The sequence below is a fragment of the Brachyistius frenatus genome, unplaced genomic scaffold, assembly GCF_029030835.1.
Source record: "Brachyistius frenatus isolate BFR_SWC_R1_liver_20210118 unplaced genomic scaffold, ASM2903083v1 Contig_83, whole genome shotgun sequence".
In the NCBI taxonomy this organism is placed as follows: Eukaryota; Metazoa; Chordata; class Actinopteri; family Embiotocidae; genus Brachyistius; species Brachyistius frenatus.
Window position 1 is genome coordinate 536,348 of NW_027210682.1, and position 22,975 is coordinate 559,322.

General features: G+C 41.7%; 1 protein-coding gene across 3 annotated transcripts; it reads right to left on the reverse strand.

Moving 5' to 3' along the window:
• Positions 1-66: 66 nt before the first annotated feature.
• homer1b (homer scaffold protein 1b) lies at positions 67-22,822 on the reverse strand. 3 transcript variants are annotated; one of them, XM_069709402.1, is made up of 9 exons: positions 22,314-22,822; positions 16,611-16,767; positions 14,605-14,736; positions 12,297-12,389; positions 9,256-9,404; positions 3,438-3,594; positions 3,079-3,189; positions 2,903-2,983; positions 67-2,795 (listed from the first exon to the last, which is right to left on the reverse strand). In XM_069709402.1, exons 1-9 carry the CDS (start codon positions 22,331-22,333, stop codon positions 2,604-2,606), a joined length of 1,092 nt encoding a protein of 363 aa, XP_069565503.1. In that variant the 5' UTR covers positions 22,334-22,822; the 3' UTR covers positions 67-2,603. The 3 variants fall into 3 exon arrangements, with proteins under 3 accessions (XP_069565503.1, XP_069565502.1, XP_069565504.1); XM_069709401.1 differs by lacking the exon at positions 22,314-22,822 and having other exon boundaries at positions 16,611-17,133; XM_069709403.1 differs by lacking the exons at positions 67-2,795; positions 2,903-2,983; positions 3,079-3,189; positions 3,438-3,594 and adding an exon at positions 7,855-8,964 and having other exon boundaries at positions 22,314-22,807.
• Between the last annotated feature and the right edge of the window lie 153 nt (positions 22,823-22,975).

Consider the following 22,975-nt stretch of genomic DNA (forward strand, 5'->3'; position numbering starts at 1 on the left):
AGATTGTCTGCTGAATAATTTAGTTAATAATGTGTGTTTAGAAAGAAAAAAAAAACAGAACAGAAGCAGTTTGCACACACTGAATTCTGCGGTCACTGTATTTGAATATAAAACATAGCATTTCTCAGTTCACAGATGTGTGTTCTCAGCCTGGACAGGCCGTCTTTGTTTGAATTCAGCAAAGGATTCAATTTGGCTGAAGCACCAACAGGTGGGTCTCTTGATCGTTTTTCACCTGCACTTGGCAAATCCTTTCACCTGCAAACACACAAGTCTCACCAATCTACGAACATCATTAGCCTGAGGTACCTCTTTAATATCATGAGTTCAAAATTACTTTAAATAGTCAAAAATATTGCCAGTCTTTTCATACCTCTAAATACAATAATAATACCTACATTTAAATACCATAAGTTACAAAACAGGAGAATGAAAAGCTTCTTATCCACTACTGTACAAAGGCATTCATTAACAATAGCATTAATATTAAGGTGTTCCGTCTGTCATTCGACTGTCAAACTTAAACCAGAAAGAAAAGCTTGGTAACATTTCCCTTTACATAGGCCTTATTCCAGTGTATTAACCTGTGTAACTAACTACAGAACATAATTTAAGTACATAATTATACTGTGCTAGTACTAAAAGCAAATCTCTTGACATATAATGGAGTTACAACAGTGTAATAACACAGTGCAAACAGGGTGCTCAATTGAAAGGTAAGCAGCACCTAGTGAAGATATAGCTTTTGAGAAATTTTAAAGGAAGAAATTTTAAGATGCAGTTTTGGATTTCACTGGCATAATAGCTGCTTTATACAGTGAGTGTATATTTTGGTACAGAATGTGTAACACTATGTGTTTACATTGTGTTGTTACTCATTTTAAATATATAGAAGAGGTTTTCATTGTTTACCTACAGACTAGCCACAAACCAGTGGGTTAATACACAACAATAAGCCACTGCAGGGTGTTACTGCATTTGAGTTATCCATCCATTCATTTACAATGCCGTCATGAGTAGAAAGTTGTCTTATACAGGTCAGTAATTATATCATCGGTATTATATCCTGTGTAAAAAAAAGAGAGTAGAAACTGAGTACAGTTCTGTATTCACCTATGAAGAGTGAAAATCTGTGGCCAGTTTCACTGAGGGTGGAGATTTACGGAAACGAAGATGACACTCTGTAAGCCCTTCACGATGCACTACTTCGACCAGACAGGGCTGCCACACAGTTTTGCGGTCAACAGTAGTACACTTTCTGTTGTCAGCTTAGTTGCATTTGACCTATCTGCATGAGTCCACTGAGTAGAGTACCTGATAGAATTGGATAGAGGTGTCGTATAGATCCTGTCTGGTATTGCTCAGCGTGTGTGTGTGTGTGTGTGTGTGTCTGTGTGTGTGTGCAGGCCTCGCTGTCCAGAACAGGGTCTTTCTCTCACAGCAGAACACGCACACACATATTATATGCAAACATGTGTCCACTCATGTGTGCTTTGAAGGCACACATTATGTCGAAGGCCAGGCCTTGTTCGGAAACACACACCACACTGAGTTTGGCAGGAAGACAGGTCGGTTGTCTGTGATGGTGGAAGCAGTCTGGATACGGGAACTCGTCATGTCTAAAATTTCTGTGTGGCATGAAACTGCCTCTGGAAGATTCAATTGTCATCTATCATATAGGGGTTTTAAATTGGCTGTGGATATACAGATGTCTTTCATTTTCATGAAAGAAGAACACCAAACTCCATTTCCCAGCAGCCCTGTGTATCCAGGCTGGGGAGCTGCAGTGGTGTTGCTCCAGGCCAATAGGTAAGACTGACTGGTTTACTGAGAGCCATCCTTTAATTCTCTGTTCCCAGTGACGCTCTTCTGGCAGCCCGAGCTCAAACTTGGGGTTTTCTGTTCAGCTCTTCTCTGTACTGTAAGTCACTTTGGATCATCTGCTAGTTAGAGGACAATATTTTCAGGGGATTTGGCAGCTTTGGCGCAGTTCTCTGAGTCTTAACAGCAATTATTTCCACATGACTTTCAACATTCCCCTTGGGGGGGCAGTTTAGAGAGGAAGGGTGGGGGTGGGGGGGCATTGTGATGTTGCAAGCTGTGGTGCAGCTCTCCCAGTCAAACAGTAGATGGCACTGAGGCACAGTTGTCAAGTTAACTCTTCGTGAGGGAGTGTGTGTGTGTGTGTGTGTGTGTGTGTGTGTGTGTGTGTGTGTGTGTGTGTGTGTGTGTGTGTGTGTGTGTGTGTGTGTGTGTGTGTGTGTGTGTGTGAGTTGTGGGGCAGTTGCAATGTGCCACGGTGGGCATCTCTATAATTGTAGTGACCAGGTCAACCGATGTCATGCCTACGCCAGCCAATCAGAAGGCAAGCTGAGGTAGTCCCTGCATCGACTTAAACTACCTGCGGTTTGGGAGGAACTTCATGCCTGAAAGGTAAAGAGGGGAATCAGCTGCCCTTTTTGAGCGAAATATGAATGTGGGCAGTGTGGTGTCTCAGCTTTAATGTGCGGGCCGTATGAGGATGAGGGGCGGGGTTGGTGTGGGTGAGTCGGGGGCGTAAATTATCATATGGCTCTGTCTGTGAAGATTAGGCATCTCCGTCTCTAGCTGGCCTCCTCTATGAGCCGAGCCAAGGTGTCTCTGAGCTCCGTCAGCTCAAAGATCTTGCCGTCCAGCAGCTCCAGCAGCGTCCGCAGGCTCTTCCTGAAATTCTCCTGCTCCTCCTGGTTCTCCTCCAGCCGCTGCTCAGCACCCGCCAGCTGCTCCTCCAGCACCCGACTGCGCAGCTCTGTCTCCTGGAGACGGAGAAACAAAGTTGTTGCCGTAGCGATGGTTTTTCTTTTGAGGGGATACATAAGACAAGGAAGCGTTTAAGCATGTAAAACCACTTTCTTTCATTCACCTCAAGTTTCTGGGTAAGAGTGTCTTTCTGCTCCATCAGATCATTCATGGTTTCCAATTCTTCTTTCAACTTTTCCATTTCCTGCAGGGCATAAGAAAGATTAAAAGGCTGTGTGACATAAATGTAGGATGCGTGAGTCATTACATTTCAAGACAAGTCACACATATACAACACACCTCTTCTTTATCCCTTAGTGTGTTCTCTAGTTCCTCTATGGTTTGGTTGAGCTCAGTCTTCTGGGATTTGATCACGGGCGTTTGGTTGCTCTGGCACTCGAGCTCCGTCACCTACAAGGAGCAGATGGACATCATGACACATCCATGGAGAGAGAGACTGGAACAACACAAACCTGATCTCAGTCTCATTCCCAGGCTACCTTTTCTTTACTCTCCCTCATGCTTCCACTCATCTCCCCTTTGTTTTTTTCCTCTCATCCTGACTTCACAGCATCCCATCCTAATGATCGCTCCTGTTGGATTTAAATGATTTAATCACACATGAATCCTAACAAGCATTCCTGTGCCCCCTCGCTCACCCGTTTGTGTAGTCTCTCTGCCTCTTCCTGGTAGGCAGCCAGTTGCTGTTTCCATTGTTTCACGTTGGCTGTGGACTCCAGCAAAGCTGCTGTTAGCTTGGCATTGTTCCCCTTCAGTGCCTCCAGTTCAGCCTCCCAGTGTTTTGTCATGGCCGGGCTGCAGAACACAAGAGACATACAGGCTGTCAGTTCATCAGTAGTAACATAAGAAGATACACGCTCATGTTTTCATGCTGTGGATGTAAGTGTGTGTATCTGAAATTGATGATGTTTGATATGAATCTGAAAAATAAAGTCAACTGACTTTTTTTTTCACACAAAATTACACAATTTATATTGTTTTTAAGCAGCCAGTCATCCATCCATCTATCCATCCATCCATCCGTCCCTCCGTCCATCCATCCATCCGTCTGTCCGTCCTTCCGTCTGTCCGTCCCTTCGTCCCTCCATCCGTCCGTCTGTCCGTCCATCCATCATTCCATCATTCCATCCTTTGCTGTGTTATTTTGATGTCAAAATTAACTGTTCATAATTTATCATAGTACAAAACTGCCACCTGATTATGCGTTGTGATGTTGGGTGTTTCCCTTGTTTTTGGGACGTGTAGTTTTGAAGATCTCATTAAGCTAAATATTATGAATAAATATATTAATTATTATTTTCAATTTATGTAAACTTTATTATATACGGTTGAAATACGCTATATTCATCATTTTATCAAAGTGTAAATAGACATTTATTTTGTAACCCCCTCAGTGGTCCAATGTACCATCTGATGTGTTCACGGGCAAAAATGATCATTATGATTAATCTATTTACACTTGACATAAACACAACAATAACACTATCACAAAAAAACACTGATGGTGTCTGAGAAGGAAGTCTGTCCATTTGATTAATGTACATGTTCCTAATTTGTACATTTTCCTTTTACTTGTAGACTCACCCATTCATTCCAGTTGTTTTAACTAAAACAACCAACATTTTATGTAAATATATATTTGTGTTATCAGGCCTTATGCAAAATTTTATTAAATAAATCAAATTTTTAGACAGAATATTTGTGAATCTGTCAGATTTGACCAGACCACATGAGGAGACAAAGACTGCAGTGGGCACTCAGGCTGGAGGACGGCACTACGTCTAGTTGCTGAAAGCACATGATGTGTAATCTGAGATTATATCCTCAGACTGGCTGGAGCCTAATCTGGTCCAGCTACTCACAGACGAGAAGATGAGATGAGAGATGAGGGAGGAGCGATTGAACGTGACTGAATGTCATGATGGAAAGGCATGAGTGGGAGAAAAAGGCTGATGGAAAAAACTCTTGCATATAGTTGATAGTTCAGGTTAGTATATTTAACATAATATAGGCCTGCAATTAAGGATTTGTTTTCTGTATTATTATGAATTGTTTCTGATTAATACATTTTCTGTTAGGTCTTTGAAAGGTTGGAAAATGGTGAAAAATGTTGACTAGTGTTTCCCAAAGCGAAACATGCAAACTAAAATGTCTTCTTTTGTCCTGACCAACACTTTCCAACCAGAAAATATTCACATTCAAGAAGCTGGAATACAATATTTTCATAAAATAATTTTTAAAAAAAGACTAAGAATAATTGGTCAACTAATCGGTTAATCTACTAATCACTGCAGTTCTAATATATCATACATATAATTAACATACGGCATAGTATATAAACTAGAGAGTAAGTATATTAGTTACATGAAGGAACAAAACTTTGTGGAGGGAAACTGTTTGCGTTTCCGTTCCTCCGCTGTTAGATACTGTACATCCGCAGCATGCAGTCATTTCATATTTACATAATGCCCACTCCCTGTCTCTCACATAATGTCTGACTTTGGCGGGAGAGTGTAACAGACCTAAACTTTGTCGAGTACCAGTCAAGTGTCTTTGAAAATGAACATCTACACCTACATACTTCACAGTGATTCCTCAAAGTGGTACACAGACTAACACAAAAGGAAGCTTAGCTGTGAGGGTCTGTATGACCCATAGCGATGTTGTTTTCTGTTGTGTTCTACCCCCTCACTGACACACACATATAGCCCACTGTATATGTTCACACACTGCAGCAGCACTCCACTATGCTATAACACCCACTCTGTGAAGTGTAAAAGAGAGAAAGCCCAGATATAAATCACTCAGGACTCCCACGGTGCCTTCAGTTGTTACACAACAGCTGCCCCCACAGTGAGTGCAAGTGTGTCTGCATGTGTGACGCATAGGAGGGAGACGACACTTCATCCTACACATGCACATATTAACAGACACGCAACCACACACACACACACACACACACACACACACACACACACACACACACACACACACACACACACACACACACACACACACACACACACACACACACATACTCATACAGATGGAGCCGTGCTGTCACCAATGCACGCCGCTCCACAAATGTATAAACCCCACACACCAGCCTGGAGAGCCAGAGTGCAGGCGAGGCGTCAAGATGTGAAGATGGAGACAGACGGAGAAAGCCAGGGAGAGCGACGGAGGGAGATTTAGAAGAGAGGAAAGAGTGCAAGATGTTTTGACATTGGTGTTCGTCTTCGTTAAATGAGAATGGCTGAAAGGTTTCACCTGAGCACAAATCTGGCTGAGGACAGCAGGGCAGAGATGAAGGCGTGTGAGACACATGGAGGGTAAGTTAGCTGCTGCTGTGTCGCTGAGCTACTCATAGAGAAGATCATGTGATTTTACTATTGCAGATGTTTTTCAGTTGATGACTCAAGTGTAATTGTTATTGTAACTACACTTTTTATAAAGAAAGAATCAATTAGCAATTATTTCTTGTTTTCCTGATTTGTTAGGGATTTGTTTGCACTGTTTTTAATCACAATATATCTGGATAAGGAGTGAACTTTAATGTGCTTTTATCTATTTTTTTTCTTTGTGTCTGAATGAGAAACAGTACAGGACAATTTTTTTGTCTTTAGTTAATATTTTCTTTTTAATTGTTCATTATTTTTTATTTTAGTCTAAATTCAGAATACTTTTGTACGTAAATTGTACACACTGCCAACACACTGTAAGTCTCGAATAAAATGTTAAAACTGTGTTTTGTGTTTTACTACTTCACAATGTCGAGTATAATTTTCAATAAAGCTACCGAACACAAAGTGTAAACTTGTATGACACAGAGAGTTTTTCTACAGCTGTCTTGTGTTTCTGCCGTGTTGGCCGCTGTTCGTTATCAGGTAGGTTCTTCCTCCTCACGCAGCTGCTCAAGAAGCAGGGAGGCAGAGCAGTTGCCATGGCAGCACTGGAAAAACGGAGACACTGGCACAGTCTCCTTCCACACAAGTCTCCTACCACAAAGCCGCCGACAGACGCCTACATCCACCAACACTAGAAGACCATTCACATACAACACGGGCAGTCCCAACTAAAGGTCTTACAATATTCAGAAAACCATTCAAAACCAGCCCAATGCAGACCTGCCAAATACGCCTACATCCTGACATGAAAAAAAAAAACTCTCTCACAGCTCTGCATACTGCTGTCTCTCATCCTCCTCTCTCTTCCTCTGCACCCACACATACCTGCCTACACAGCCCAGCTAAGCAGCAGTGTGGTGTGTATGCTATGGAGACAAGTCATCGTTTAATTCAGGACACATGGCAGAGCAACGCACCGAAAGCACCACAGAGGGTCTGTGTGCAAGTGTTTGCTGTCTTTCTACATGTGAGTCTGTATCCTCATGAAAAAGGATAGTCAACCAATTCAAAATACACTAAACGCTTTATTCTTTTCTCTTGGCTTTCAACCGCCTGCTTATACACTGTTAATCAAACAGTCAGAAAATGCATTGTAATCACATTTTGAGGCACATGTCAGCCTGATGCAGCTACTATAAAAGGTGATAGACGTGAGATGATGCACACAGTAGATATTAAACTAAAGGGTGATGATTCATGGAGAGAAAGATGGAAAAACAGAGGGTCATGTGGTGAAATATCTGGATGGTCCTTGCACCTACCCTCGCTACACAGGCCTCTGAGAAAATGTGAGACTGAGCTTTGCTTGTTACGTCCACACTTGCCATCGTGAATGCCGAGAGTCGACCCCTGCCTGCTGTCTCCCACGCATGCAGCATTAATAGACACATCAGCAGCAAGGCTGCAGCAGGCAGTGGGTGTCCTCTCTACATCCCGCTCTCACTGCACATTTCTGTGTAGCCTTACGGAGTTCATCCAGTAGTGCTAGGGATTTCTGAGCATTTACTTTACAGACCGCCCCACATTAATAACAAAACCTCTTCAGTGTCTTAAAAGATCTCTGAATTGATGTTTAAACATAAAAAAAAGATAAGGCTCCTTCAGTCAGACACCAATATTAAACAAAAAAAGAATGATAATACATTAAAACGATTGATTAATATCTTTAATTAATATGAATCGCAGCCAGAGAAATAACGAAAGTTACAGAGATTTTACAAAAGAAAAGACCTGCGTGTACAGTCGACTACAAGTGACAGTAAAAAATAAAAACACTTCACTCACTTCAACAACTCCAACTGATTGTCCATCCCTTCTGTTGAGTTTATTTATTGTAGTGAGAGTGTGTGCAGTTGGTGGTGTTTGGGTATCAGTGACTCATGTACAGACTTTATACAATACTCCTCTTTCTCTGTCGTTCTCTCTCTTCCACACACTCTCTCTCTCTCTCTCTCTCTCTCTCTGTCTGTCTGTCCGTCCTGCTCTTTCCATGCCTCCCACTACCCACAGTGTGTTATATAAGTCTTACATAAATGCTTCATCCACACCTTTTTGATGATGAACCTCACAACCACACCTTTTCAGAATCCCATTATACACAGAAACATATTCATAAGACTCTTTGACCTCTTTATCTTACACAGTCTGCTGTATATGAACCAGTATTAACAATCATAAGGAACATGAATCATCCATTTCAGTATTGAGTCTGCTAACAAGACACAAAGAAGAATGTGTACAACAGTAGTGGTGCATGCACAGAGGTGACACCAACACCTACTCAGTGAAGGGACTTGAATTTGCATTTAAAAGGATATTATTGCATTGCATTAGGCATACAGTACATAAAACTATAAATATGTGTGAGTTTCCTCACCGAGCATGCTCAGATTGAACTAAATTGATAACTTAAATATTCCCTCAATCCTGAGAAACACTCAGTTACATCTTTTGCTCGTCCATGTGGTGTGACTGTGTGAATGTGTGTAGGAGATTTCATTGCACCCATTTCACTGCATTGCTCCTCACCGGAGTTTTGGTGTGCTGGTTTTACCTCAGTTACGGTTTCTAAACCGGCTTCAGGTTTTGGAAAGAGTACCCGCCCTCCTGCTGACCTGCATTCAGGTGCTTATTTTTGGAAAACTTTGTGCCTGAACATTTTATTTTTTGTTTTGCGTAGTTATGGTGTTGCAGTAGTCAGGACTTGTACTGACATCCCTATCAGAAAGAACAGACCCGACAAGTCTTAAACTGCTCCCTAGAGAGGAAAGACATGAGAGAGCAGCGGTGAATAGAGGGCGCTCACTACCATGCTGACATGCAACGTATATAGGTGCACGCGGACAAAAAAGAAGGACACAGAAGAAGAGAGGTGTATACGTGTGTGCCTGACACAGACAACAGACAAAAAAAAAATCATATCAATTCATGTATTTTAGTATTGATCGTGTGAAATATGACTGTGGCAGTGACTATATATGGTCAGACTGTGACATCTGTGGTAAACATGTCAAACACGACAATGAACACATCATGGTGAGGGACGTACCTGTGTGCGAAGGCCAGTGCGTTCTGCGCCGGCTCAGGGCGACTGTCCGAGTTGGGAGGCGTGTCGCAAATATCGTCTGTGCCGTTGAGGGTCTCCATGGGCGGAGTCACCGGGGTCAAAGGTGATGAAAGCTCACCTGCTGGAGACTCCTACATGTGAAACAAAGTGGTTCCGCTGTTACTGTCATCTATTGAAATGTTACAACAGTTATTTTCTTCAAACTGTTTTTTCATAATTAGATACACCAGGAAACTACTGATCAATTGAAAATTTATTTGATAACTAAACTTAATAATAATGAGGCCATAAAAGCTTTGACATCTCCTACATGTTTAATTTTTTATAATGTCTGGTTGCTTTTACAGCCCTAGGCATTCATGATATTCAACATTTAACATTACTAAAAGCAGAAACATTTATTTGTTTAGATTAAATAGAAGAAAACTGGATAGTAATTAGCACGAGCAAAGAAAGACACCATGATTGAAGTAACAAAGACAAAAAGAGCCCAATTTTATGGCTGCAACTGACAACTATTCTAATTATGAATTAACCTGTCAACTAGGATTGTTTTTCCCAAGATGACATCCACAATTGTCTTGATTTATCAGATTTACAGTCTAAAACCGGAAGATATTCCATTTGTAATGATTGAAAGACACAAATTAACAAAAAACAATCAAAACTGCAATAAAACTGAATTATACATAACTTGGATATGTGACCCCAATGGTCTGTTATTATGACAGTGAAATAAAAACAAGAATTTCATAATAAATTCTTAACAGAAAATTGTATAATTTTTTTCCATGTAAGAATTGAGGCATAATACATGATGGAAATGTAGGTATTTGGGGATGGTGTGTTGATGTCTCACACTGAAACAGCTCTGACTGCTGTGGTGCTAAACATTTGTACATCTTAGTGAGCTGCTCCACATTCCTATAGGCCAGTAAAATAGCTTGCTGTAGCACTGGGAAATTACAGACTCACAGATTAATTCTTATCTTTACATCCCATGCAACTGCAGAATTATACAAGAGACTAATCATTTAGCTGCTGCACTTACATAAAACAAAGCTATTAAGACTCAGGGCTTGGGCACAATACAGCAGCACAATGACACTGCTTGTACGCCTCTAATGGACAAGAGGGAAGTGAGAGATAAGAAGAAGATTATGGCTCGTTTTACATTTGGAGCTCCACATTCATCAGTATATTATTTAATATCTGTTCATGATGCATTTCCGCTGGGGTTTGGCCTCTTGGGACCAACGTATAGCATTTAGCTCTGTGTTTTCTCATCTTGTTTTAGTGGAATAATTTGCTGCTCATGTTTTTTTCAGTTAATTTAGTCGAGAGCAAAGAGAGGATGTGGAGGTTAGAAAGAAAGCCAGCGGGCATGTGCGTGAAACACTGACTTTCAGTGGTGAAATGGAGCAGACAGCTTCAGTCGACCACTGCAGGTTTGTGTCGGGAAGGTCGCAACCTGTTTCTACTTTCACCCCTATGGCACTGTGGTGGCCAGTGCACAAGCAACCTTCGCCCCGTGGTGTGAGCTGAGCTGTCCTCTCATTAAAACACATCCTCACATGGGAAGAACTGTAGCATTTCAGTCCATGTGGGCTGCAGCATTAATAGTACAAGTAATAGACTGCAGTACAGCAGGGGGCTGCTCCCATAGCCTCCATAATGAACAGACGAGGACATGAAGCCCTTAGATTAAAGAACAGATTTCTCTCGGGATTCTCCCCTGAAACTGCTCATTTTTTTCCCAGACACAGTTGCACCTACCCTATAACACTATTATTAGATATCCCTCACAAACAAACACCCAACATACAGCCTGATTATGTTGTCCAGTTTATGGAGAGTCCAAAGAACAGCTTTTTATTTTTTATTTATTTATTTATTTTTTTATGTATAGGGTGCATACATACAGAGTAAATGTTTGTTATATCCTGCTGTGAATCAACACGGACTCCATGACTGACGGTCTATGGGTCATGTGCAATAACTGCAATAACTTCATGTTTCTCTACAGACACACACTCTTTCTATACAAGTGTCTTGTCATGTGCAAAGCAACAATTCCTAATATACAGCGCCAAATCTCCTCCTGCTTATTTAACCCCTTCTTTTTGATATGTATGCCACGGATATACACACGATTTACCCCAGCTCCCTGTAATGCACTTTGTCATACAACCAATTTTATTGTTTGAACAATGTTTATGTAGCGTATGAGAGCGTCCTAAGTAATTTGTTATGTTTCCATAATGACAATAAAGGTCTAAAGTCAGTGTCAGCACTTCCCAGATGATCATGCAGTGGTGGAAAGTAACATTTACTCAAGTACTGCAAGTACAATTTTGAGTTTTTATTTGCATTTTATGATACTTTATGCATTTCACAATAGAGAATTGTTGTTTTTTCACCACAATATTTATTTGACAGATATAAACACTGGTCATCTTTAAGGATTACATTTGGGATTTCTGACCTTTCTTGCTTGTGAATCCGTGAAAAAGTTTTACCTTCCAGATGTCAGAGCAGTTGAATTATCTATCAATCATTCGTCAGATGTGGTAGTTGCCTGCTGTATGGGCACAACCCCATACATAACTGTATAAAGAATATATATGCTACAATTTAACCAGGTACAACAGTAAAATCCTGCTTACACACCACTAATAATAGTAATAATAATATTATTAAACCAGTTCTTTTGTTACATTGGTAGTAATACTGATAATAATTCTCTACTTTTACTTTGGTATGATTTTGAATGCAGGGCTTTTACATGCCTTTCAGTATTTTTGTATTAATACTGGTACTTTTAACTCAGTAAAAGATGTGAATAATTTTTCCACCATTGCCATAAACATCATCCAAACATTTGTTTGTGTCTTTCAAGTTTTCTGAATTTGCCTCTCTGACCTGTTCACCATGCTGCTACACACAACATGCCTGTGATAGGAGGTCACGAGTGGAGCGACATAAAGTGACGCTGTGGTGAGGATAGAATGTGCTGAACGTACCTGAGAAGGGGACGTGGCCATATCCATCTTTTCTTGACTCTTCTCCTTGGCAAGCCGTGCTGCTTCTTTATACTCGGCAAACTTCTCTGCAAACTGGACACAGAGGACAACCATCAATGTTGACTGTAATTTCGACCATTGTGTTGTTTAATCTGTTCAGTAAAGCCATAAGTGCATGAACGCAGAGAGGTAGAGATCAGCATGTAATAGGTCAACTGTGAAGGATAGGGAGAAGCTGTTGCCAATAACAACCCACAGTTGAATTTAGAAAAGAATTACCCATAATTCCTCAGTAGAAATATGACACACACACACACACACACACACACACACACACACACACACACACACACACACACACACACACACACACACACACACACACACACACACACACACACACACACACACACACACACACACACACACACACACACACAGAGCAAACCAGACGGTGCCATTGTGCTCTCCTCATACAGTTTTCCTGTAATCAGAAGTTGTCAGTGACTGAAGTTGATCTCCAGGGTTATTTTAGTGCAGAGCAAAGATACATCCCTCCGAGCCTGAAGCTGTAAGGTGAGCTCAGCTGAGGGCCTTTGAGCAAATATAAACACTGGCACATACACACAGGCACACATCAATGATGTCCCTTTAGGGTGTGGTTCATCCCTGACTCTGCTCCCACAGTTTTACAGAGTAATTTAGTACATAAAGTGCGGCATAGAGCTGAGTGGTGAGGAAATCAAATTGACAACTCTGCTGCAGCCAATCTTATGTCCGCCATTAGTCAAGTTGCAATGAGTAACTCAATATCACTTCACTTCGGTGCAATATAATAGTTGTGGTACAGTGATCTAAATGCAGTCGGCCTCCGTGTAAGTGCTCTAGGAGAGTTGGCACTGCAGATATTTGAGAAGTGAATCAGATTATTTCAATTTTGAACCAAAGAAAATAGTTCTAATTGGCTGGTAGGTGTCCGTAAAACTGAATATTGATACTTCTCAGACACTTTTCCTATTAACAGTGTAATCATCACTGAGTCAGTTAAAGCACAAGATGCTCTACATTTGCCAGTCAGATGGAAAAGTGGGTAAAGTTTTTTTTATCATTATTATTTTTGTTCCTGACCATGATATGAGGTTAACAGTGAACTGAACTTAAACAAAATGTGTTTCTACTTCCTATAAACTTTATTTATTTAAAAAGTTTCATAACGATTAAAACAGATTAGAGATTAGATTATATTTGCACAATATGACAACGAATTCAGTGACACTGGCGAAATACATTCTATTCTACAGCAAATGGCTGTTTTACAGTTGCATTATTAGATACATTTTTACTGGGCCACTAAGCGGGGACCAGTTAGCTTTACTTTTTGCACAGGAGCTACATTTCAAAATAAAAACAGCAGTGGCCGAGATATTCGACTTTTGGTCCCGATCTCGAGCGGCAAAAAATAGGCCAAAACTGAGACAATCCTGATGACATCATCAGGGTTGTTTACTCATCCTCAACAGCCACAGAATAAACATTCGAGAACTGTTTTCACATATGCTGCTTCTAATAATAAATAAAGGGAACTAAATGGATTTAAACCAACATGTGAAATGGGTGGAGTGCCCCTTTAAACTTGGAAGCACAATGTCTGACAGAAATGTCCCTAAATTTTACACAGATGAAACAGAAGTGTGCACATTGTTTTAGGGAGTTATTTGACATTTGTTGAGGGAGGAGAAAACACCTGAATGGACAACTCTCAGGTCACGAGGCAACATGTTCTTAATGTTGAGTATATGATATGACATGCATTTAATATCGAGAATTGTTATCGGCCTTGTCATCCTTGCCTTGCTGACACAGAGGACGTGTCTAAAGTTTGTGTGTGTGTGTGTGTGTGTGTGTGTGTGTGTGTGTGTGTGTGTGTGTGTGTGTGTGTGTGTGTGTGTGTGTGTGTGTGTGTGTGTGTGTGTGTGTGTGTGTGTGTGTGTGTGTGTGTGCTGTGAGCCTCCGCGGCTCACGACAGAGCTTAATCATACTGCAGAGGAGAGAAATCGCCAACTCACAAGTGAACACACACACTTAACTTTTATAAAAACACAGAAAAAAAGAAAGAAATGCCCAGTCCGGATCTACACTTTGAGAGAAGCTGTAGCAGCCAGAGGGAAAAGAAAGCTGAAAGGCCATTCTCTCTCAGGGACCATGGTGGAGGAGAAGGAAAGACAAGACGCCCTGTAATTTATGCTGAAGCGTTGATAGTATGTGGTTTGCGTGTAGGTGTGTGTGTTTGGGTGGATGGGGGTGGTACCTTGGACAGATGATGCTCAGTGGAGAATCCCAGTCCGTAGACGGTGTTAGCTCGACTGTCTGCCCACTGGCCAAACTTCTGCGAGGTCTTTGTGAACGTCATGTTGGGACTGATGGTGCTGTTGATTATTGCCTGCAAAACAGAGCCAACCCACTTCATTTGTATGAAATTAACGTTATTAACGTGTAATATTTGATTTAGTGTGTGTACAGGAGAGAGAATATAAACCTAAGTACGTATGTTTTGTCCTTATCAGATTATTATTACCAAAAATCAGGACAACAGATGAAAATATGAATAAAACATTATATTGTATGTATGTGGAACAAGTATACACATTAGCTGTTGCTATTTGTGTCTCGATCATGTGTCACTAAACGTTTTTTCAACAAATTTAAAAATCAACTAGTTATTTTAGGCATTCTTTGCTTCCAGTTTCTCAAATGAAAAGGTTTCTGGTTTGTCTTTTTTTTTTTTTTTTTTATAAAATAAAGCTTTACTTTACAACGGACTTGAATTAAACACGGATATGAATTTGTCACTTTTGGGTAATTGTAATTCTCGCAATTTTTTTTCATTTTATGTACTAAATGAGTATTTCATATATTAAATATTTATAGTTTCAGCCCTACACTTACTCTGACTACATAGTGCTGTGTCCCATATAGCTCCAGTGTTGTCCGACAACTGTTAAAAACACATCAGGGAGACGCATCTTTGCACTGGGTGACAGGTCTCTTCATTGTGAAACAGGGGTAGTATATTTTTAGTAAATCCAACATATATTGTCATGTAAATACTCATGAGAACTCCGCCACTGAAAACAGCTTTCAACAAACACACTATTTACACACTGGATGAGTAACATTTGTTAGAAACAACAAAACTGTACTGTTTTAGAAAGTTAATCTTCTAAAAAAAATAATAGCAACTATAATCATCATTGGTTTCTAAAGATTTACATCCTCTGTAGGAACTAAAGGGCTTGAGCTAAATACAAGAGGCACAGTTGAGCAAGGAACTGAGAGATGAAAGAACAGGCTTCTTTTTATTTTTTTGCAGGATTAGATAAAAACACAGAAATATATAGAACATCTCCGGCCTCATTTTTCAATTTACATCAGCCCAAATTGAAGGCTGCCTCTTAATGTTATATAAGTCAGCTGCCTTTGTTAAATAACACTAATGGAGAACAAATTAATGGCTGATCAATTAGCACTGTTGTGTAATGGTTGGCACTCTGGTTGGCATCAATACACAATGATGAGTTTGGGAAGGGTGGCAGTCAGTGTGTTACACAATAGTTTAATTTTGTGATTAACTAGCTGTTGCGTGCTTTGTGATATGAGGCGATTGTCCACACATTTAGTGATCACTGAGTGCAAACTCATCCATTCACCCCTAACATCTCTCTGCCCTTGTTGTTCACCTGGCTTCACACTTTTCCGTCTCCGCTGCTCTCCAGTTGTTTCTTCTGACACACATTCTTCTCACTCCGTCATCTGCTTTTCTAATTTAACCTGACCTCTCCATAACTGGGTGCATGTGTGTGACTGGTCGGTCCCTATAAAGAACTCGAATCTGCATTTAGTCATGTCGAGCTACCTCGATCACACCGAGCCCAGCTGAAATGTCCCGAGTCTCTAACAGGAATATCATGAGATATAAGTGTAGACTCTGAAGTGCAGACAGTTACACACAAGTACAGCAGTTGGGTGCATACACACAATGAAACATGAGATGTCAGTCTTTTGACATCCTGCAACGCTGAGCTCTTTTAAGTTGTGTTTGCACATTAATTTCCAGTGTAGGGCTTCCTAACACTGTTAACACTCAGTGGATCACTGTGACACTAAATTCTCCTGGAAAGCTGTTTGACATGCGATCAGGTAATTACGCTGAAATATCTGGAACATCCTAATAAAGCCACGACGGTTGGCAGAAATGAAAAAATAGCCGGTGTTTTGTGTGCGACAAATTGTGCATGGTAAGACTCAACCGCTCACCTTGGTGCCATCCAGGCTGATGATGCGGTAGACATTGCGCGTACTGTCGTAGAAGTAGGAGACAGTGACGGCATGCTTGCTGGTGGGCAACCAGTTCTTCTTGGTGTTGGGGTCAATCTGGAAGACGTGAGCCCTCGTGCTGTAGATGGGCTGCTCCCTGAAGGGGACGAAGAAGAAGTGGTGAACCTCTTTGTGCCGCAACACCAACGTCTCACCAAACCCACCGCCTGCACCGAAACTCCTGCTGCCTACAGGGGAGTCAGATCGCCCTGGCAACCGAAGTACCATCTCGCCATCCTCCATAGTTACACGACCACAGAAAGAGAGGCTGTCAAGGAGCTACTACATAAACTCATTGTCTTGTGTACGCGCATAACTAGCTAACTTAACTTTAAAATTACAGCAGAGTTCCTTCGTACACTTCAAGCCTACACTTCTTCTCATACATTGTCTCTGTACTTGTAAACCGAGTCTGTAAATGCAGCTATCCGACAGAAACTCTCCCGTCTTTCTCCCTGTGTAAGGCAGCGCCGTCTCTCTGCTCTGATATGGGAATGCCTGCAGCACAGAGCGAGGGTCACACAGGGGAACAAGGGGGGAAAGGAGACGGTTTCAGGCTAAATATAGACAGTCGGCCACGGTTAACTACCATAGACACACCCCACAGAGCTGCAGTTTCCACAGACACAAACACAAATAGTGCATAAATACACGCAAACAATGCTGAAATTATAAATCTGGATTTGTGTGTTTCTGTGGATTTGTGTCCCTGTAGATCTGCAGATGATCAATTATGGGCTCAGTTGAACTGGCTTAATTCCTTATTGACCTCTGCGTGACACTCAAACCACAGTTTGGATTTGCCCCTATTGGTGTTGGGAATTATATGAGTCCTCTTTTGTTTTTTGGATAACCATTCACCCATCACTCATGCACCACCTTCACCCTTCAACCATTTATCCTCCACTCCTCAGTTTGCTCTTACAATGCCCTCATATATTGCAGCATTGTTGGGGCTTCTTGGGTAATATCTACAGTCAGTACACACACACACACACACACACACACACACACACACACACACACACACACACACACACACACACACACACACACACACACACACACACACACACTCTCAAAGCGCAGGGTGCTGAGGGAGATATTCTGGGCTGGCAGTGCTGGCAGAGCACGAGATAGAGAAGTGCTTACACTGCACTGTGGGGGTGATGGGGGACATCAAAGGCTTGCTGTATAAATGAATATTAAAATTCAACAGCAGCACCCCTCCTGTGTGTGATTAGCCAAGACTGGAAAGAAAGAAAAACATGAAGACAGGGAGAGAGACAGGGATGTTAGACAGAAAGAGAAAGAGAATGATGGGGAATGTGGAGTATAGGAAGTCAGAGAGTGAATCTGGGATGATTAATGCCGCTCCACAAAGCTGCTTGTGGAGTGCTGTGCGCGAATTATCATAATCATCGACAGCAGTGTAAGTGGTGGTACTGTGAGTCATTTCAGCTCTTTCCCAGCACACATCACACAACCGTGGCCTGTCCGTATGATCTGTGCAATAGCCGCTTGGCAACTGGTACTGTTTTTCATTGCATAATTTGAAGGATCTGTGGCAAATTTCACTCTCTCTGTTGCTTGAATGTGTGCGCGCCAAACACAGCAACGTTCCTATGCTTTGATTTTTACATGAATGCCTGTGCCAAAGAGTTTTGTTCCAAAATGACACCCACCAGTTGTCAAAAAAAGCAGTACTTACTCCTACAACTGAACTTTCAAAAGACAGCAAAATAAATGATCGAATGTGATTTAATGGGAGCTGCTTTCTTACAAAATATAGAAAAATTCACTGTATTTTTCCCTTCCTCAAAAGCCGGCATAACACGGAAGGCATCAGGTCCATCATAGATGCACCCACTCTTTTCTACAGTGATTCTGGTCGGAGCCTGGAGTCTGATATGGTTAGCAGTTGTAGGATTGCATGGTGGTCAGTTCAGAGTGTGTTGATCCTCTTGCACTCCAGTGATGAACTCAGCTTTAAGAACAGGGACGTCATGCTAAAGTGCCAAAAAAAAAAAAAAGCTGCAGGGAAAGGTGTAAGATGCTGTCTGTCTTCCATCAGTGCATTAAAAAGGAAACAGACATGTTCAGAGGAAATTGAAAAGAAAGGAGGAGAATAGAGAGGAATTAAGAAAACAATGTAAGCGAGGGGGTAATTTTAGTGGGATGCGAGTTGGAAAGAAGACATTGTGAAAGAAAAACAGATAAAGAGGAGAATGAGGTGTTTAGCATGCACAGTGCACTGCGTGACACAAGGTCAGGTGATGGAACGTGAATGTTAAAATAGATGGAGAAGGCCGGCAGAATTAGAGAGGGAGGAAGAGGGATGAAGTGAGAGAAGAAGGGAGGGATGAGGAAAACGTGGAGGAGGTGATGAATGTAGGAGAAGCTAGAGCGCTGATGAATCCACCCGTCTTCCAGGAGAAAACGACGAAGGGAGTGGGAAGCTCGAAACTGCAACACAGTGCAGTATAAACAATTATGTGAGCTATACGGCCGTGTGCTGAACGTTCAAGAGCACAATAAGTGTCTTTAAGGGAAAAGAACGCTAAAGCGTCAAACAGCCTCTTGAGTAGGTCGTGTGCCTGAGACACTGTGCGGACTTCTGGGGGAGAATGATGATGATGATGATGGTGGATAGATGGTGTAAAAAAACGACACTGTATATACATATGTGACATTTCTTTCACTATCATGTGAAAAGATGTGTTCTGGAAAACTAGAATTTTTGTTGTTGCCAATGTTATATGTTGTGGTTGCTGTGTTTGAGATGCTGATACATTCATTGATGAGCAGTTTTTTGACTGATAGAGGAGGAATACATTTGTGAACTATTTCATTTTTCAAGGTAAACTTTAAAATTCTGATATCCGCTTCTCAAGATTTATTTCAAGTCAAATTAAGGAAATTACCGCAACGCAGGCTTTAACTCAGTAGCAGTTCATTTTGGAAGTCAGAACTACAAACTGCAGGAGTACCGACTGGCTTCAATGAGGCTGTGTTGTTGGGAATTAAAGGGTCAGTACAGAAAAATAATAAAAACAATTTTCTTACATCTATTAAGTACACCTAAGCATGATAGTTTTGATTTTATTTGGCCAAGTTTTGAAATATTTCAGCCTCCACTTCAGTAAATGGAGGTGAGTAAAAACTCATCTAAAAAGTCAATCAGCAACATGTCTTGCCAGAAGTAGTGTTAGTAGGATTGTTTCAGAATTTTCAATCTAAATTTTCAATCCTGGTCAATAAATTCCACAATGTTACATAAAAGATTTCATGAGGACTTTAAAGATAGTGATCTAAAATAGTAAATTGTCCAAAAGTGGCAAAATAAGAAATTAAATTAAAAAAAAAACGTCCTGCACGTCCGGAAACCACCGCTTGTTGTTATTTTTATTTTTTGTGATTAAGGGGTGAACACGCCCTATAAAATATGCTTACCTATAGCACACACCTGAACTCTGCATGTACCATATGATCTGTGAACATGCACACACACATCTGCATTTGCAGGAGTCACAACAGGTGTTGCATACAGCACCTCTTGTGCTTCAGGGGTTTTGATGCACAGATGTGAACACAGTTTTGAGTCCAAGTTTGTCACTAAACTGCTTACACACACACACACACACACACACACGTCTTGTTTTAAACCACAAAAGGCTGTATTTGTAAACTTTTTTTTTATTACTTCAGTGTCCCCTTTAACTATGCAGCTGTTCCCTCTCACGGCAAACACTGAGAGTGAATCAAGCAGATAATCTCATAAAATCTCACTTTCCCTCGCCACCTCCACCCCATCCCTCTCGAAGTTGTCCTTGTTTCCAGTGTTTTTCATTAATTCAACAGAGTAGATCATGAAATCAAGTAGATCTTATTTAAAGTAGAGAGGGGTCATTAATGAGAGAGCTCCCTGTTGCTTCATCTACTGGGAGTGGTTGTATGACCTACACACACTCTCTCTCTCTCTCTCTCACACACACACACACACACACACACACACACACACACACACACACACACACACACACACACACACACACACACACACACACACACACACACAAGTAAAGACAAAGGCTGTGTGTGCATTGATTGTATTTGCAAAAGGAAGTGAAAGCATAGAGAGTGTTGATAGGCATCTACACTTCTTATCTAACCCGGTATGTTCTCCTCTGTGCCATTACATTTGAGCTGTGAGACACTTAGTGGAGCCATGAGGCTGGAGGTGAAATATAACTCTATCTGTGAGTGTCATTACTGCCAGACAGGCAGCCAGACAACAGATCTGCACCTATGTGTTTTCATCTCATCTGAACCTGCATATTCACTACATGCACACCACAAAGCTCTGAATCACAGCTTACAATTTATTCCACTGTAGATCAATTGAGTCATTAAGTCAGTTACATAACAGTAAGTTAGTCACCAGTATGGCAGAGCCCAGTGGAGAGCTGGAGCTGAGTGGGACAAGGCAGACTGATGTGCTGCCCACACCGTAGGAGGGTAGAGTGGGCGACTGGGAAGCCTCCAGTGTATTGTAAATAGTTAATGCAGGAGTTTTGGCTGATGCCTTGAAATCGCACCACGCCTGTGCCATATTGTTAACTTCCCGTTGTGCAATTAATCACAATGAACTGAGGGAGATAGCCGTTAATGAACGGCAGGCTTGGTGGGGGAAATGGACCGCTGAGCTCAGGGTTAGGGGGATATGCAAATCAGCAGTACTGCGTGCGCACACAAGCGGCTAACGCACTGATGGGTGCCTGTTGTTGGGAGTGTGTGAGGCAGCGGCCACTCTGGTGCCATAGAGACAGAAAGCCGCTTTCTGTTCCCACAGCCTGGTGCAGCATTGTAGTTATTGACATTCCCCTGCTTCTGACATTATACTGTTTCCAACCGTTCTGTAGAGCAGCATGGAACAGGATGTACAGATCATCACACCAATGTCTCTGACTGAGAATATTTGAGAACAAATGCTACTGTTGCACATGCAGTCTTTCAGAATTACATAACTGTCTATAAGGTAGTTAGGGTGCATAACACAGAGGGACAGAGACCTAGAAAAAAAAAAAAAAAAAAAAGCGTCATTTTCTTCTGTTCTGCGGAAACAGAAAATTAATGACAAAGAATTTAAACTTTGCTTCATTTTGGCGAGCACACCCTAATCCCCTCGAAGACCCACTGGTGTAGTCCCACTTTGGGAACCACTGCAGATTATCAGAGTATTTCTGATCCTGAAAGTTTGATGGCAGGGAGAACTTCTGCAGCGACGTTTGTGTGCACGCATGTTGGGCCTAGAGTGTATTTCTTTTTCAAACAGATCAGAATAGAGGTGAAAATGAAGAAGTTATTTCGTAATATGAATTTATGGTGTGCAGCACATCAAGGCCGTGAGGAGATCACCCCTCAACCAGACAGACTGCCTGAACATAGCCGACATCCACCATAAGCTTTATTTTATGTAAAAACAGATAGATTTTTACGCATAGACCCGGGTCATTATTTGTGTCCTGCCTGTGGTCTTCATGGCAGGTAAGTTCAGACCCAGAGAGGCAGACGCAGCTGATGTGAATACAGAAATGGGGAAAAAGAAACTCAGTCAGCCTGTGTGATAATAACCACACTTACCCCATTGTTGTGGTTGACATTAAAGCGACACTTGACCACCGATCCTTTACGTTGGAAATAAAATTGAGTCTCTAGGATTGGCTGCTGCGTATGAAGGTCTTCTCACTACACGACCGTCTCCACAGTATCACCGTCGGTGCGTCTGCAGGAATTTGATGACAACTGCTCCATTCCCCCCTCCGCTGTCACCGCATGAATTCACGCATACATGTCGGTTTACACATGGTACGGATAGAAGATCGTCTCCTCCTTTGGCGTTGAGCGTTTGGTGATGGAGCAGCAGCAGCAGAAGAAGCAGCAGCGCTGTGGGAGATCCAGCGCAGAGTCCAATGGAGATCCGACGGGCGCCCTGCTGTTGTCGTGTGAATTACAGATCCTCGCTGGAAGGGTGGAGAAGCCCTGCTGCCTGAACTGGGAAAGACAGCCCTCATTTAGCCAGCAGATAGCGCGCCGCTTCACACCGTCCACCCGCGTCTCTCTCTCTCTCTCTCTCTCTCTCTCGGGCTACACCCCCACTCTCTCTCGCCCAGCTATTCCACACAATTCCCCAGCTATTTCCACACACTCTTTATTAGCAGTGCATTTCCTAATAAAACAATTTTTTTTGTGCTTCTGTAACATCAATGTATGCCTTTTTTTTTTTTTTACTGAGTCACGTGACA